The sequence below is a fragment of the Alexandromys fortis genome, unplaced genomic scaffold (genome assembly GCF_014885135.2).
Source record: "Alexandromys fortis isolate MF-2015 unplaced genomic scaffold, M_Fortis_MF-2015_v1.1 scaffold_38, whole genome shotgun sequence".
Taxonomy (NCBI): domain Eukaryota; kingdom Metazoa; phylum Chordata; class Mammalia; order Rodentia; family Cricetidae; genus Alexandromys; species Alexandromys fortis.
This window is the reverse complement of record NW_026067916.1, coordinates 2,867,191-2,883,342: the sequence shown is the minus strand read 5'-3', so window position 1 is coordinate 2,883,342 and position 16,152 is coordinate 2,867,191. Positions and strand designations below refer to the sequence as shown.

General features: G+C 42.8%; 1 protein-coding gene across 11 annotated transcripts in view; it reads right to left on the bottom strand.

Annotated features, from left to right (window-relative positions):
- Positions 1-16,152, bottom strand: part of Cdk14 (cyclin dependent kinase 14) — a 575,534-nt gene that overhangs the window by 172,542 nt on the left and 386,840 nt on the right. For all 11 annotated transcript variants that reach the window (XR_007591247.1, XM_050139706.1, XM_050139705.1 and 8 more), the window contains one exon: positions 12,385-12,448. Coding sequence is in view for 10 of the 11 variants with exons in the window: in XM_050139706.1 (XP_049995663.1) it covers positions 12,385-12,448 (64 nt within the window). In the remaining variant the exon portion in view is untranslated. The remainder of the gene's footprint in view (positions 1-12,384; positions 12,449-16,152) is intronic.

Below are 16,152 nucleotides of genomic sequence, written 5' to 3'. Positions count from 1 at the left end.
ATCTGAATTTAAAATTATTTTATATTTTAGTAGGTGCACTTGATGGGGAAGCTCCGTCAATAGTCATCTATGTTTGTCGTATTTATAATTAGACTAATCAGGTTAGTCTTTAGATACACAGAGATTATATTCAGTATAGATAGATAATCTTCAACCTCTTCAAAGAGCTGTAGAAAATGGCATTTACTCTAACTTAGAGTTCCGTGGTAGTGAGACACAATCGCTCCTGGCAACACCCGATCTATTCCCGAGAGAATACGCACAGGGTGGCCCTGGAGGAGACCGCTCTCATCTGACAGAGACAGAGAGAGATCCCAGCTCGTCTCTTGGGATTGCTTCAGCAGAGGGAAATGGTTTGGCTTTTATAGAAGCGAATAACTGCCATGGCCATGAGTCACTCTGGTTACACTCCAAATAAGCACCCTAATTTTATGTTTATATAAGAGACAATCCCCTCAAATCCCTTTGCATAGGAGTCACAAGGACCCATTCTCTCAGTCAATCCACAAGTACATAGTGGAGGTCTTCCAAGTGTCGGGTTCTATACAGCAGGGAACAAAACAGGCACTTACCCAAAGCAACATGAAAAAAAAAAGCAGCAGAAGAAAACAGAAAACCAGACTCACAAATGTTCATGAGTATCAGGATGCTTATTTTTACATTCTGGTATTAGGAAAGCCAAGCAAGACAGGAACATTTCAGCTGGGGTTCCAGGTCAGCTAGTGTAAAAGCTATATCCCACAGTCTCTGGAGTACAGGTATCGAAAAATTCACAGATACCAGAAGAAAGCTCACTTTGAAGAGAAAGTGTCGGTCTATTCTAAACTCTGAGGATTATAGTTGTGTTAATGCCAAAATACCACAGTGATCACAAGAGGCATTCTAGAAACACTACTTTTGTTGTGTAACTGTAATTCCTGTCTTTAAAGGACTTGAAATCCCCCAATATATCCTGGTTGAGAGCTGACAGATGCCTGTCTGGAGCACTCAGTGGCTTTTACATGGCACATGCATTCTAACCTGACTGCCGGGCCTTAGCATTGCTATGCAGAGGGCCAAGGTAAAATGCTGGCACTAAACTCAAGTCCAAACAGATCAAAGACCTCAACATAAAACCAACCACACTAAACCACATAGAAGAGAAAGTGGGACGTACACATGAACACATTGGCATAGGAGACCACTTCCTAAGTATAACTCCAGTAGCACAGACACTGAGAAAAACAATTAATAAATGCTACCTCCTGAAACTGAGAAGTTTCTGTAAAGTACAGGACATGGTCAGCAAGACAAAATGGCAGCCTAAAGAATGGGAAAATATCTTCACTAGCCCCACATTGGACAGAAAGGGCTGATCTCCAAAATATATAAAGAACTCAAGAAACTGGTCATCAAAAGAATAAATAATCCAGTAAAAAGAAAACTGAGTACAGACCTAAACAGAGAACTCTCAACAGAGTAATCTAAAATGGCTGAAAGATACTGAAGGAAATGTTCAACATCCTTAGTCATCAGAGAAATGCAAACTGTAAGACTGGTCAAGATCAAAAACACCGATGACAACTTAGGCTGGAGAGTGGGGAAAAGCAAACACTTCTGCATTGCTGGTGGGAGTGCAAACTAGTACAGTTGCTTTGGATATCAGTATGGAGATTTCTCAGAAAATTAGGAAACAACCTACCTCAAAACCCAAAAATACCACTTTTGGGCATATACCCAAAGGATACTCAAACATACCACAAGGACATATGCTCAACTGTGTTCATAACAGCATTATTTATCATAGACAGATACCCTTCAATCAAAGAATGGATAAGGAAAATGTGGTACATTTACATAATGGAGTAATACACGGTGGAAAAAATGACATCTTCCAATTTGCAGGCAAATGGATGGATCTAGAAAACATAATGTTGAGTGAGGTAACCCAGACCCAGAAAGTCAAATATAATATGTACTCACTCAAAAGTAGCTTTTAGACCTAAAACAAAGGAAAACCAGCCTACAATTCACAATCTCAGAAAACCTAGACAACAATGAGGACCCTAAGAGAAATATACATGGATATTTCTAATCTAATCTACATGGGCAGTAGAAAAATACAAGACCTCCTGAGTAAACTGGGAGTGTGGGGATCATGAGAAAAGGGTGAATGGGAGGGGAGAGGAACGGAAGAGAGCAGAGAAAAATATATAGCTCAATATAAACAGTTAAAAAATGCTGAGACCATCCTCAGACCCCAGACAGAGACACAGCATCTGCCTGGCTACCACAATCATCATCCTCCAGTTCCCAACACTGTGCTTTTTCAAAGCAGCAATCTCTGAGAAACTTCTAGACTCAAGCATTCCGCTCTATCCATTAAACATTTCTGCCTTCTATGGTGCACATCTGGACATGCATTCATGAACATCTCTGGAGGAAGAGTCCCACCTATCTATACTTCCTCCTCCCACACAAGACAGAACACTTGTCTTTCCATCAGATGGTTCTTTCTAGAGGGCATTTACAAAAGCTTCAAAGTGCACTCTTTACAGGTAACCAAGGTACAACTCTCCTAGGAGAAGGAAAGAGAAAGAAAGTAGATCTTTTGCAGAGAGCAGGAGAAGGGGAGGTCCCCACAGTCTGGAGGACTGCAGTAGCACACGGGTGGTCAGGCCTGCAAACCCCTTCATCTTACAAACCAGCCCAGAGGGCAGGAACTGGGTGGCTTGAGATGTAAGATAGTGGCAGAGGCTGAGGTGGGATGGTGTGCTCCAGGCTCTTGTTATCAAAGAGCGGCGGACACTCATGCCTCCTATGTGGCCTTCAAACAGAAACCTGCTTTACTACACACAAGACCCGGGGGAGGGGGGAAGCAGTGTATTCTACACAGGTGGAAGCTGAAACACAGACACTGGAGAACCTGTGTATAACACAGCTCACAAACGGAGCCGGGCTATGCACATATACTGTGGAGCCTACAGTGCATAGCACTCAGCTCACAAACGGAGCCGGGCTATGGACATATACTGTGGAGCCTACAGTGCATAGCACACAGCTCACTAACAGAGCTGGGCTATGGACATATACTGTGGAGTCTACAGTACACAACACACAGCTCACTAACAGAGCTGGGCTATGGACATATACTGTGGAGTCTACAGTACACAACACACAGCTCACTAACAGAGCTGGGCTATGGACATATACTGTGGAGTCTACAGTACACAACACACAGCTCACTAACAGAGCTGGGCTATGGACATATACTGTGGAGTCTACAGTACACAACACACAGCTCACTAACAGAGCTGGGCTATGGACATATACTGTGGAGTCTACAGTACACAACACACAGCTCACTAACAGAGCTGGGCTATGGACATATACTGTGGAGTCTACAGTACACAACACACAGCTCACTAACAGAGCTGGGCTATGGACATATACTGTGGAGTCTACAGTACACAACACACAGCTCACTAACAGAGCTGGGCTATGGACATATACTGTGGAGTCTACAGTACACAACACACAGCTCACTAACAGAGCTGGGCTATGGACATATACTGTGGAGTCTACAGTACACAACACACAGCTCACTAACAGAGCTGGGCTATGGACATATACTGTGGAGTCTACAGTACACAACACACAGCTCACTAACAGAGCCGGGCTATGGACATATACTGTGGAGTCTACAGTACACAACACACAGCTCACTAACAGAGCTGGGCTATGGACATATACTGTGGAGTCTACAGTACACAACACACAGCTCACTAACAGAGCTGGGCTATGGACATATACTGTGGAGTCTACAGTACACAACACACAGCTCACTAACAGAGCTGGGCTATGGACATATACTGTGGAGTCTACAGTACACAACACACAGCTCACTAACAGAGCTGGGCTATGGACATATACTGTGGAGTCTACAGTACACAACACACAGCTCACTAACAGAGCTGGGCTATGGACATATACTGTGGAGTCTACAGTACACAACACACAGCTCACTAACAGAGCTGGGCTATGGACATATACTGTGGAGTCTACAGTACACAACACACAGCTCACTAACAGAGCTGGGCTATGGACATATACTGTGGAGTCTACAGTACACAACACACAGCTCACTAACAGAGCTGGGCTATGGACATATACTGTGGAGTCTACAGTACACAACACACAGCTCACTAACAGAGCTGGGCTATGGACATATACTGTGGAGTCTACAGTACACAACACACAGCTCACTAACAGAGCTGGGCTATGGACATATACTGTGGAGTCTACAGTACACAACACACAGCTCACTAACAGAGCCGGGCTATGGACATATACTGTGGAGTCTACAGTACACAACACACAGCTCACTAACAGAGCCGGGCTATGGACATATACTGTGGAGTCTACAGTACACAACACACAGCTCACTAACACAGCCGGGCTATGGACATATACTGTGGAGTCTACAGTACACAACACACAGCTCACTAACAGAGCTGGGCTATGGACATATACTGTGGAGTCTACAGTACATAACACACAGCTCACTAACACAGCCGGGCTATGGACATATACTGTGGAGCCTACAGTGCATAGCACACAGCTCACTAACAGAGCTGGGCTATGGACATATACTGTGGAGCCTACAGTGACACGATTCCATCTTGACTTAAGGTCAAAGAGTTCAAGCTTGTTCTTGCTCCTCAAGGCCAAATGACAGGACATTTTGACCAAAGGCATGGTTACTAGATTTTTGAGAATTAAGGAGGTGATGACACTTGTTTGTTCTTTGAACCATGGTACAGAAGTCTTCTGCCCTAACCCCTTTTGCTTTGGGCATAAAGAGCTATGGGAAATAAATTCGGGGTGCTGCAGTATTCGCTGAGAGCTCCCGAGTCTATTCTGTCCTTTGCTCTTTCTCTAATCCTCGCTCCTCCTTTCAGGTATTGTTTGACAAGTCGGCTGGCCCCGACAGTATACTGTCCGGAGCTGAAGTCTATGCTCCAATCATTATACCATGAGGGGTGTTGTGATTGAGAGGCTTGAAGTTTTACCGTGAAGTCACAAAGCCAGATCACAGTCCTTCAGCAGTAACAGAAAATCTGAATATAAACAACCCTGCAACCTTTCCTCATCTGGAACACCATCTACCTTCTTCCCAAATGCCTAACTCTACTATGGGCAGAACAAACACTCCTCATGCCCATAGGAAATATGAAACGTAGCCTTTGAGTTTCACTATTCTACAATTCTTGGGCACATTATTTAAACTTCCAGTGCCTCGGTGTGCCTCAGAGTGCAGGTCAGGATGCTAGCAACTTCTATGTTATAGAGACACTGGAAATGTATAATAAGAAAATGCATCTCCAGAGTTAATAATAAACACAGAAATATACCATAATTCCTAACCATGACTGCTATCATTATTAATAAATATGTCTTAGAAAACTGACCATCTTACAGTCAACCACGTATGTGTCTGGGAGACATTAGAAAGCAAATACTATTCTGGAAAGAAAATGGTCTATGTTAAACTTCATTTCGAATCAATAGATAAACAACATGAACATGTTTGTGTTTTTCTAACTCCTGATAGGTAATTTTTCATCTCTTTTGGGAGGTGATGGGATTGAACCAAGGCCTCGAGCATGCTTAGTGAGTGTTCTACCACTGAACTACATCCCAGGCCTAAATCTTTAAAGATGAGGTATTGTTATGTAGCCCAGGTTGGCTTCACAATTGTGATCCTTCTGTCTCCATCTGAATGATGCCATTACAGATAGAGTGCACCATGCCCGGCAGTAATTCTGTGATTCTAATGCACTAGTGAACAGTGGAAGTTGACATTCTAAGAAAATATCAGTTGTTATGGTAGAGCAATTAATGGAATATACAAGGCCTCCTGAGACACAAGCATCTCTGTGTGTGTGCTCACGTGAATACCACCCCCCCACACACACACATCACAACTTTCTGAGCAATACCCATTTAAGGACAGGTGTAAATGAAGGAAGTTTAGCATCCCTATGATTTCATCCTGTTGTGGAACATTAGCTGAAGATGTGTTACACTCGTTTTATGCTGTGGAATGTTTATTTAATGATGCAAAGATGTATTCCATTCTTTCATGTTGCATTTGTTTAACACTGCAACGCTGTATTACTTTGCCTGCCTAAAACACGTTAGTGATCTAATAAAGAGCTGAATGGTCAAAAGGAGAGGGTTAGGTGGGGCTGGCAGGCAGAGAGAATAAATAGGAGGAGAAATATAGGCTCAAGAGAAATGAGAAGAGTAAGGAACAAGAAAAGGAGAAGGAGAGGAGACTACCAGGTGCCAGCCATCTAGCCACACAGCCAGCCAAGTAGTGAGTAGGAAAGATATAGATAAAGGACGAAAAAATATCAAAGGCAAAATTTAGTTAAAGAGAAACAAGATGATTTGTTTAAAAAAAAAAAAAACTATATCATCTACCACTACAGTCCATGTACTGATCTAACTAGAACATTTGGGGTGTAAAAACACTGATGTGGAAGGGTCTTCTGTTTGTGTTGATTTCATTGGTTAATAAAGAAACTGCCTTGTCCCATTTGCTAGGCCAGCCCTTAGGTGGGTGGAGTCGACAGAACAGAATGCTGGGAGGAAGTGAGGCAACCACCATGCCTCTCCTCTCTGGGTCAGTCGCCATGATTCTCCTACTTGAGACAGACATGCTGAATCTTTCCCGGTAAGACACCACCTTGTGGTGCTATACAGATAATTAGAAATGGGTTAGTCAAGATATGAGAGTTATCCAAGAAGAGGCTAGATATAATGGGCCAGGCAGTATTTAAAAGAATACAATTTGTGTGTTGTTATTTCGGGGCATAAGCTAGCCAGGCGGCCGGGAGCTGGGCGGCAGGAAGGCTGCCCGCAGCTCTCTCTACAAAACACTACCTGGGGGCTGTAGAGATGGCTCAGCAGTTAAGAGCATTGCCTGCTTTTCCAAAGGTTGTGAGTTCAATTCCCAGCAACCACATTGTGGATCACAACCATCTGTAACGAGGTCTGGTTGCCCTCTTCTGGCCTGCAGGCATACATGCAGACAAAATATTATATATATAATAAATGAATATTAATAAAAAATACCACCTGTATCATAAATAAAGGGCAACTACATTTTTCTTATATCATAATAATAATTATTATTTTTAAAGTATTCCGTATGTGTGTGTGTGTGTGTGTGTGTGTTGAGAGATGCACGAGTGCCGTGGCAAGCATGTGGAGGTCAGAGGAACACTGGGCTAGATGGTCTGTAAGCTTCTGTGAATTTCCTCATCTCTGGCAGCCATCCCGTTGTAGAAGTGCTGTGATAACAGACAGGTGCTGTCACACTCAGGTGAGTGTGGTTCTGGGGATTTGCACTCAGGTTTCCATGCTTGTAGGGCGAGGACTTTACCCACTCAGGCATTTCTCCAGCCCAGTAGTCACTATTGCATAGTGGTGAGTTTGTCTTAAAGGAGCCCTCTGACAACGGTCTAATGAAGAACCTAAACCACAGTGGAATGAAGTTGTTCTACGTCTCCTCGCCTGGAGGAGTTGATAAGCCAGGAGAACAAGAAGGGGTAATCAATAGCAAATAATGGCTCCCTCCTTCATAATTCCACACCTCGGTCCCACTAAACCCATGTCCACAGTGCGGTATAAGCCGTGTTGACACAGCAGAGGCTTGAGATGTGCCCACAGCTGAGTCTTCCATCTTTTCCTCCTGGTTTCCAGGAGGAAAAGGCAGAGCATTTTCCCATAGCTGTGATTCCTTGGTAGATGAGAGATACCAGGAACAAACCTAACAAAGCCAACTGGCATCTTGGAAGCAAGAATTGTAAGAACCAGCCAAGATCAACTGACCCATAGCTTACCACATAGGGAGAAACAGCCAACACTTGCTGGGGCATGACTACGATTTGGGGGGGGGAGGGGCTTTTGAGAACTATCACGGTCAGGATGACGGTTGCATCCAGATTCTGATTCAGTGCTACAGTGTGTCATCAAATGGGGCTTTCCTCCAGGGCTCAGCTTCGTCCCTCTACCTCGACTACCTGCACTGTTAGGAAGATCTCAGAAAAGTATTTGGTACACAGCAAACAGCCACACAACATAAAGCAGTGTCCACAAACTAGCACGGAAAATGTTTGCATTGATTCTGGTTCTAAGCATCCTCAAACGCTACAAAATGCAGTAAACCTTCAGATTGCTGAGCACTGCAGTATACTTTGTGATTTCAATGCTCCCCGGGGTTGAAGACAGAAAACCTTCCCACCGCCCTCTGTTCAACCACTTAGTCATGGATTTTTCACAGTGGCACAGAATTACTCTCAAAGGCAAAGTGAGTCTGGGGCCCCAAGAGGCTCCATTCTGTTGCTGGAGAGACTGTGTTCTATGATGTTAAGGTTCCACTGTCAAGCAGCAGTCTGAAACCAAGTATCATGTTCTCGGTTTTGTCGCTAAGTCCCCAAGTACCTTATCTTCCTCCTGAAGTTCGCATTTCCTTTTTTTTTTTTTTTTTTGAAAGTATATGTTTAAAACGTTAGATTCGGGGGTTATGAAGAATTTTCACACTGTGGATTTCAAGCTAGGTACCTGCTGACATTTTTTTTTTTTTTTTTGTGAACAGAATAAATATAACACGCCCGTAACAAAAGACAGAAATAAAAAGTGACCAATTAGTTTACACCTCCCTTTGAAAACAGAAGGCTGGGTCTGCTTGGCTCGGGAAGGCCTGTCTGGGACTAAACAGAACTTAAGAAGAAAGGTTCACTTCATTGAAAACAGTATAACCAATTCCACGTGTAAATGTTGACTCAAAGGTCAGTGTTTCTGCATGCTTGGCCCGGTGCATAGTATGTTTTAAATATCAGTGACATTCCTCACTTCTCCACCGCCGCTGGCGAATCTTCTGTATTCATCTATCTCACTCATAGAGGACATCCCACCTTCAACAACTGAACACCCTCTTGCATTGGGTGACTGACGTTCCCTGAGAAACAAAGTAACCACTGTAGATGTGCCCCCACCCTTTGCTTGATTTTGGAAAACAGGACTATTTTTTTATTTGAAATTTCATTGTGTCTCATTGCTTCCAGTCTGGCAGTGTTGTTTCCTCCTTGAACTTTACAGTGTCTTCCTGTCTGGACTTCTGAATAATAATCCGTCATTAAACCACAGCTGAATGCCCCTTTGTTAGGAGAACTTAAGAGCTGGAAGAAAGTGCCGTACATCGGCTCTACATGCTATTTGAGCATGACACTATTTTGTACAGAATTAGCTCAGGGTTTTGTACACATTTTGAAAATACAGACATGAAATTTTCTCTAAGAGATGTAGCTGTCTAGATTTATGTATGACCTAGAAGCCTGGAACACAACAGTAAAACAAACTATTTGAAAACCAAAGTGTCCTTATATGAAATACAGACCCAAATTGTATGTGTGTGTAACAGGATTTGGTATTAAAAATCATGCATATACTGTTTTGCAAATGTCATGGGATTTTTTTTTAGGCAAACTTTATTGTTACACAAGTCAGAAAAGACATAACCTAACAGTAAGGACTATGTTTAATCTTGCTTAAAATTTTAGAGGGCCTCAGGCTTCTGCAGGACCAGAGAGCAAACTGTGGCCAGACTCTAGTACAGTGGCCTCAGACGTCAGCACTGGGCCCACACTTCGGCTCAGCATCCTGTGAGAGTCTGGAGCATTGGTTCTAGTGGGCTCTGAGGTCATTATGTGTATAGAGTTTCCGAGGTGCCAGTGGTCACTTCAGGACCCCTCTTACCTCTAGATGGAGGTGCAAGGTAATACAGCCATTGAGGGTTTCTCAGAAAATTAAAACTAGAACTACTTTATTTTACTCCACTACTTCACACCTGGGCATATACCCAGAGAAGTACATAGAGGGATTAATAGAGGCATTACAGGAAAGAAATGGAATCAGCCTAGTTGTCATTTGGTCTATTATCTATCTATCTATCTATCTATCTATCTATCTATCTATCTATCATACACACATGTGCACATATATATGTGTATGTGGAAAAGGAACCAGAAAGGCTACATATGAGGGTGTGAGGCAGGACTGAATGCAGGTACCGAGCAGGAGTTATGAAAGGGGATATGAGGTCATTGTTTTTCTCATTCTGATTCTGCTGTGGGATTTTTGGTTTTGGTCGTAAACAAGTGCATAAAAATGTCTGACAGTGAAAGTAAACAATCCATGTTGAGAAGTTTCACAGCAAATCTATCCTGAGCAGCTAATCTCACTGTACTGACCGAATCAGACAGGTCTCGGGACCAGTCCATTTCAGTGCATTTTCTGTGCAACATTTTTGGTATGCACTTATGCAGTTAAATCTAGAGAGGAAAAAAGGTTCGCATAGATAAAAGAGATATCACCTAAAATTATAAAAATCTCCTAGAATTGAAAGGGAGATGACTTACAACTTTCAACTATAAATTGAGCAAAGGCCACAAACAGGTCACAGCCAGGAAAAGCTGAAACAGGGAACAGCTGCCCAGCCTCACATTAGAGGAAGCGTGCGAACCGACATTCAGGTGAGATTCCTTTCAGCCGCTGATTGGTCGAGTCTGGCCCCATGCTCCAGAGCAGAGCAGAGCTGGGAAAGTGTGCCAGGCTCTGAAATTCCTCCTTATTTTTTAGTATGGACACTTGGCAGGTGAAATTACTATATGAATCGGTCCTTTGTGTATAAGTCTTTATTCATTTAAAATCTTATTTATTTGTTTGTGTTTTTTGTACATGCTAGGCCAATGTTCTGTCAGTGAACTAAACTCTGGCCTCTCAGGATTGTCTGTTTTATTTCTTGCATCTCAAAACTGTATATCCTAACAAGATTGCTAACCATGAGCGCCTGTGCCTCTTAGAAAGAGCTGTCTCTTGACTTAAACTCGACTAGGAATAAGTACACTGGTTACAAGATGCTTCTTGCTCAATTAAAAAAAAATCTATTATAATAGATAGCTGTGTTCCTAGATTTTTTTTTCCGAACATAGAATTCATTTATAATTTTCAGTGAAAGTACCAAGAGCTCCCGGGGGTTCGGAATAAGATAAAAGAATTCTCAGCACAATGCACACTTTCAGAACAAAACTATGAAGAATAAAAACAGTTTCCCAACTCAGTCATTCTCTGAGATTGGTCACTTATTCCCGGAGTCTGCAAAGAGGGGAAAAGGAACAGCAGAAACACACTAGCTCCCCTCAGCGAAATTATGCGGAGCTTGCCCTCTGACAGGACAGAGGCTGTCAGAACTCTGTGAAACTCCTTCGGCAACTCGATGGCAGGTCTACATTCCAAGAACCATGTTTTGTAACCCAAAAAGAAAAACAACGGGAGCCACTTTACAATACTTCATTTTCCTGATTTCATTCCATTTTTCAACTGCAAATCTTTCATCCCTTCAATAAAAATTAAGGCCATCAGGTCAGATTTTCTTGTCACTGTTAAAACTGAAAGCTTCGCTGCTGCCCTCTCCTGGCGAGTGAGAAGGTGACAGCTTATTTTTGGAATACTGCACTCAAAGGCCTCCAGTTTAGAGGCCTAAGGAATTTCCACTGACTATCAAATGCCTCACAGTTGGAGAATCAGGACAATTTATATAATTAAGCTCAAATAGCCTGACTACATATTACTAGCATAAGTCAAGAGAGGAAAAATGTAAGTTTTCTTTTTGTATCATTTACTACAATTTCTTAGTAGTATTCAGAAGTAGTGATATGTTTGAGTTGGTGAGTTGTGATCAATTTAAATTGTGCTCGTGTGCACGTGTGCATGTGTTTGATACTGGGGCTCTTCTTCAATTTCTCTTCACTTTCATTTCTGAGACAGGGTCTCTCACTGAACCAGGAGCTCACAGATTCTTCTAGACTTACCTTGTCAGCATGTTCCCAGGGATCTGCCTTCTTTGTCTACCCAGGACTGGGATTATAGGAACCACCCACCATGCCCAGCTCTTTTCGTGGATGCTGGGAATCCGGACTCATATTTTTATGCTAATGCAGTAAATGCTTTACCATTGCTTTGCCATCTCTGCAGCTAAAGTTTGCTTTTATAAGCAGGTAAACATGTCTAATTGATAATGAAATTAATAGTTACTACAAGATCATTTACCCAAATCAAACATAGTTTATATGGTGAAACTCTCTCATGGTGAACGGGCAGTCAAGTCAATTAAAAACATGAATGGTGCGGACACAAAGACAACTCCATTAACACATAAAATACACAGTGGCAAAGGTTTATAGGCGGGATCAAGGCTGCCTGTTGCTTGAATGTGCACATTTGTCACCTTTTTCATACCATTAACATCTAATATTAGCGATTAGTGAAACATACCTGGTTTAAAATGCGGTAAAGAATGAACTCCCGGCCATGTGTCCTCATTGGGTGTTCCAAGAACCTAGTAAAGAACAGGACATTGTGAAAACAGACATTATTTTCAAAGCACTCAAAGTCTTCAAGTGCAGGGTTTTCATTTCAATAAAAACAAAGCCGGGTAAAGAACAAGCCAAGGCGACTCTCTGCGTTATAACAAATGCAGCTGAATGTGACAAATGAAGTCGGTTATGTTTTATCAATTCATACTTAATAAGTTAGTGAAGAACCACACAGTGCAATGTCATCTTCATGGAACTGAATAGTGTGCCAGTGCCCCTCACGGCTCTCTCATGAGGGACTGTCCCTCACTCCACCTTCAGAGAGCATCACTGCAGCTATGAGAGCTCTGTCGTTTGCTCCCATTCCCTCTGTCTCAGCATTGCAATGTTTCAAGGACTCCAGAGTCACACTTTAACGTGTTCAAAATCTCTCGGTACGCTTCAGTTTTAGTCACTGTGATTTACAGTTTCTTCTCCTCAAAATGGTCTTCTGCATGCAGAGTCTCTTTTTCTATCCTTGTTCCTGTTTCTCCCTCATCTACTTTTGCTCTTGTGAAAGGAATTCAAGGACAGTTAGGGCCCCCACATTCCACTCAAGTGTTCCCTGCTCTTAATGATCACAGGAACAAAACTCAGTAGTTTCCAGCAAAAGTGGAAGACATGCTCACTGGGTGTCCACCCTTGCTGCTCTCCTCTTCCCAAGTAAACGTTGGCGGTAAGGAGGCCCTCAGGGCTTCCCTTTCCACATTGATAAACCAGGAAGTGACGTTTGTCTCATCTGTCTGGAGACTATTCCATGGCATTCAATAAGTAAATAATGTCCTACAGAAAATGAGATTGACTCAGGAATGCAAGGGGTTTGGAGACAGCTCCTAGCTCAGGGGAGTCACAGTCAGATGCTGCCATTAACATGACCCTGGGCAAGCACGGACAGCCAGCAAGTTTGAAGGGTAAGAGACAACGGTAGAGAACTGTGAAGAGGGTAGAGGGGTGGGCACAACGAAGACAAGAAAGCCACACACTGTTCTATCTGAGGATCAGCAGGCACTACTAGGGAGAGACAACGCAGAGCTGGGGTAATTGGGGCAGGGATTTACTGGTAAAGGGTTCCAGGGCTCTGTTGGTCGAGAGTGGCACACAGTGAGCGTTTTATTTATGTTTCCTACCCTGGTGAGTCAGTAACAAACACAAGGATCGTGCCCTCACTGAGATATTAAATCAACACATGAGATGATAAAATTCTTCTTTGAAATTAGTTGGTTAATTTTGAAAACTATAATAAAATAGATCTTGTCTTGGTTGCTTTTCTATTGCTGTGATAAGACACCACAATGAAGGAACTTATAGGAGAAAATGCTTATGTGTGGCTTAGAGTTTCAGAGGGTAAGAGTATGTGGCCATTGTGGTGGAGATCATGACAGCAGGCAGGAAGACATGGTGCTGGCCAGTTGCTGAGAGCTCACACTTTTAGCCACAACCATGAGGCAGAGGGAAGTAACTGTAATGTTATGGGCTTTGGAAACCTCAAAGCCCAACCCAAGTGACACACCTCCTCCAATAAAGCCACACCCCCAATCCTTCCCAAACAGTTCAACCAACTTTGAACAAGCATTAAGACATATGAGCCCATGGAGAACATTCTCATTCAAACCACCACAGAGCTATATAAACAAGGTTACATAACTGATGGACTATGTGGAGATAGTTCAGGAGACAGACAAGGGGCCCAGAGGGAAGAGAAAAGATAACTGTATAAAGAACTCTGGTAACAATGTCACTTTCCCATGTTTTCAGATCTCTCTCTCTCTCTCTCTCTCTCTCTCTCTCTCTCTTACACACACACACACAGAAAGAGAAAGAAACACACACACACACAAATATACACACAGACACACACATGGCTGTCTAGAGATGATGTTCCTGTTTGTACTCACACTGGAAGTCAACAACACTAAACTTTAACGACTGAAGAGAAGCACGTTCAACTCCAATTTTGACATGCCAGTCTTTGCATCACATATGGGCCTCTGGATATTTTATGAGCAGCCGTCCAGCAGGTCAAAGTCTTGCTGAAGAATGACTACTGTCCTGGTGGTAATGTTCTCGTAATGCCCACAGCAGCAAGCTCTTTCCTAGGCATCACCCTCATCCCTGTACGGTGCTCTGTTTCACGGAGATGGTAAACCCTATGGCTTCCACATGAAAGTTAACGGGACAGACAAACCACACGAGACTGTTTTCTTTATGACAGACTTGGCCATCAGGTCCTGGACTCCATTTCTTCTGTGCACATTCTTGAAGCCTTTGCTCAGGAAATGCAAAGTGGGCACAATGTTCAAAAGGGAAAATGAGAATGAAAAATTAATTTTGTTATAAGGCCTTTCAGAAGGGGCAGCGTGGGTTAGTGGATGATGGGCAAGGACAGGCATCTGTGCACTAGGGGAAGTATGTGCCTTGTCTCTGGGCCAGATTTTCATTTGCATGAACTAATAAGCTCCAATGCCAAGACATTTCAAAGTTAGCAAAAGAACATTGCCTAAAAGTCAAAAACAATCTTTTGTTAATAACTTATGAAAAAGAAAATTCAATTTGTGCTATCAGAATTTAAGAGTCCCCATACACATAAGTAAATGAGTTTATAGTATATGAAAGCCTCTGCCATCTCTAAATAACATGTCACAAGAGTTGAGAGGTCTTTTTTTTTAACGTTTTCTTTTATTTTTTGAAGTCATAATAGAACTGCATTTTACCTCCCCTTCCCTCACTCCAAACCTTCCATATACTTCTCCTTGCTCTTTCTCAAATTTGCAGTCTCTTTTTTCATTAATCATTGTTATGTGTGTGCACGCATACACATGCATTCCTAAATACATAAATATAACATGCTCAGTCTGTATGACCTTAGTTACATGTATGTTTTCTGGGCTTAACATCAGGAACCACAGCGATGGCCAGCATGTCACAATAACCCTCGTGGGGTCATTGTGCTGTAGGGGCACACATTCCTTGGCAGTAACCAACAGCTCTATAACTGGACTTAAGACTCATTTAAGAAGAAGAAAAGCATGCGTGGTACTGGAAACCTAGGCAACTATACAAGGCAAGTGAAGTCATAGATCTCAAGGGAGTAACCCACAACCAGCAGGCTAGGAAAACAGCATAATCCCTCACTACATCCCAAATACTTGCCCTTATACCCATAGGTTAGTGTAGTTCTCACCCATAATTATGGAAACTTCTCTCCACAGCAAACAGATCACTAGAAAAGACTACAGTCAATCAAAACGTAGAGTTAAGAACAGTCCCAACTGATTCATGGAAAATACGCCCCCTCCACTGAAGGCTCTGGATCACTGTAGAAGACAGAGTAGGAAGACTGTAAGAGGCAGAGGGATCAGGGAGTCTGCTGTGAGACTGGAAAGTCAAAAGCTATACCCATAAAGTCTCACCAACAAGAAGACTATCTAAACACGAGCTGAACAAGGACAACAGACACTAAAGTGGATACGGAAAAGTCTAGGGGGCCTCAACCCGACACAAACAACTACAAGAATCTAAGCAATGTTGAGAGGAAGAAATAGTCTTCCCGGGGAAAAGCACACCACTTGGTTACCGGACACTAACCGGTCAGCTCTGAGAGGTCTTTTAAATACCCATTTGTGCAGGTCAGCTTTATATCTACCCAAGCAGCCTGGGTGCCTCCAGCTTCCCACAACAAATGCAAAGC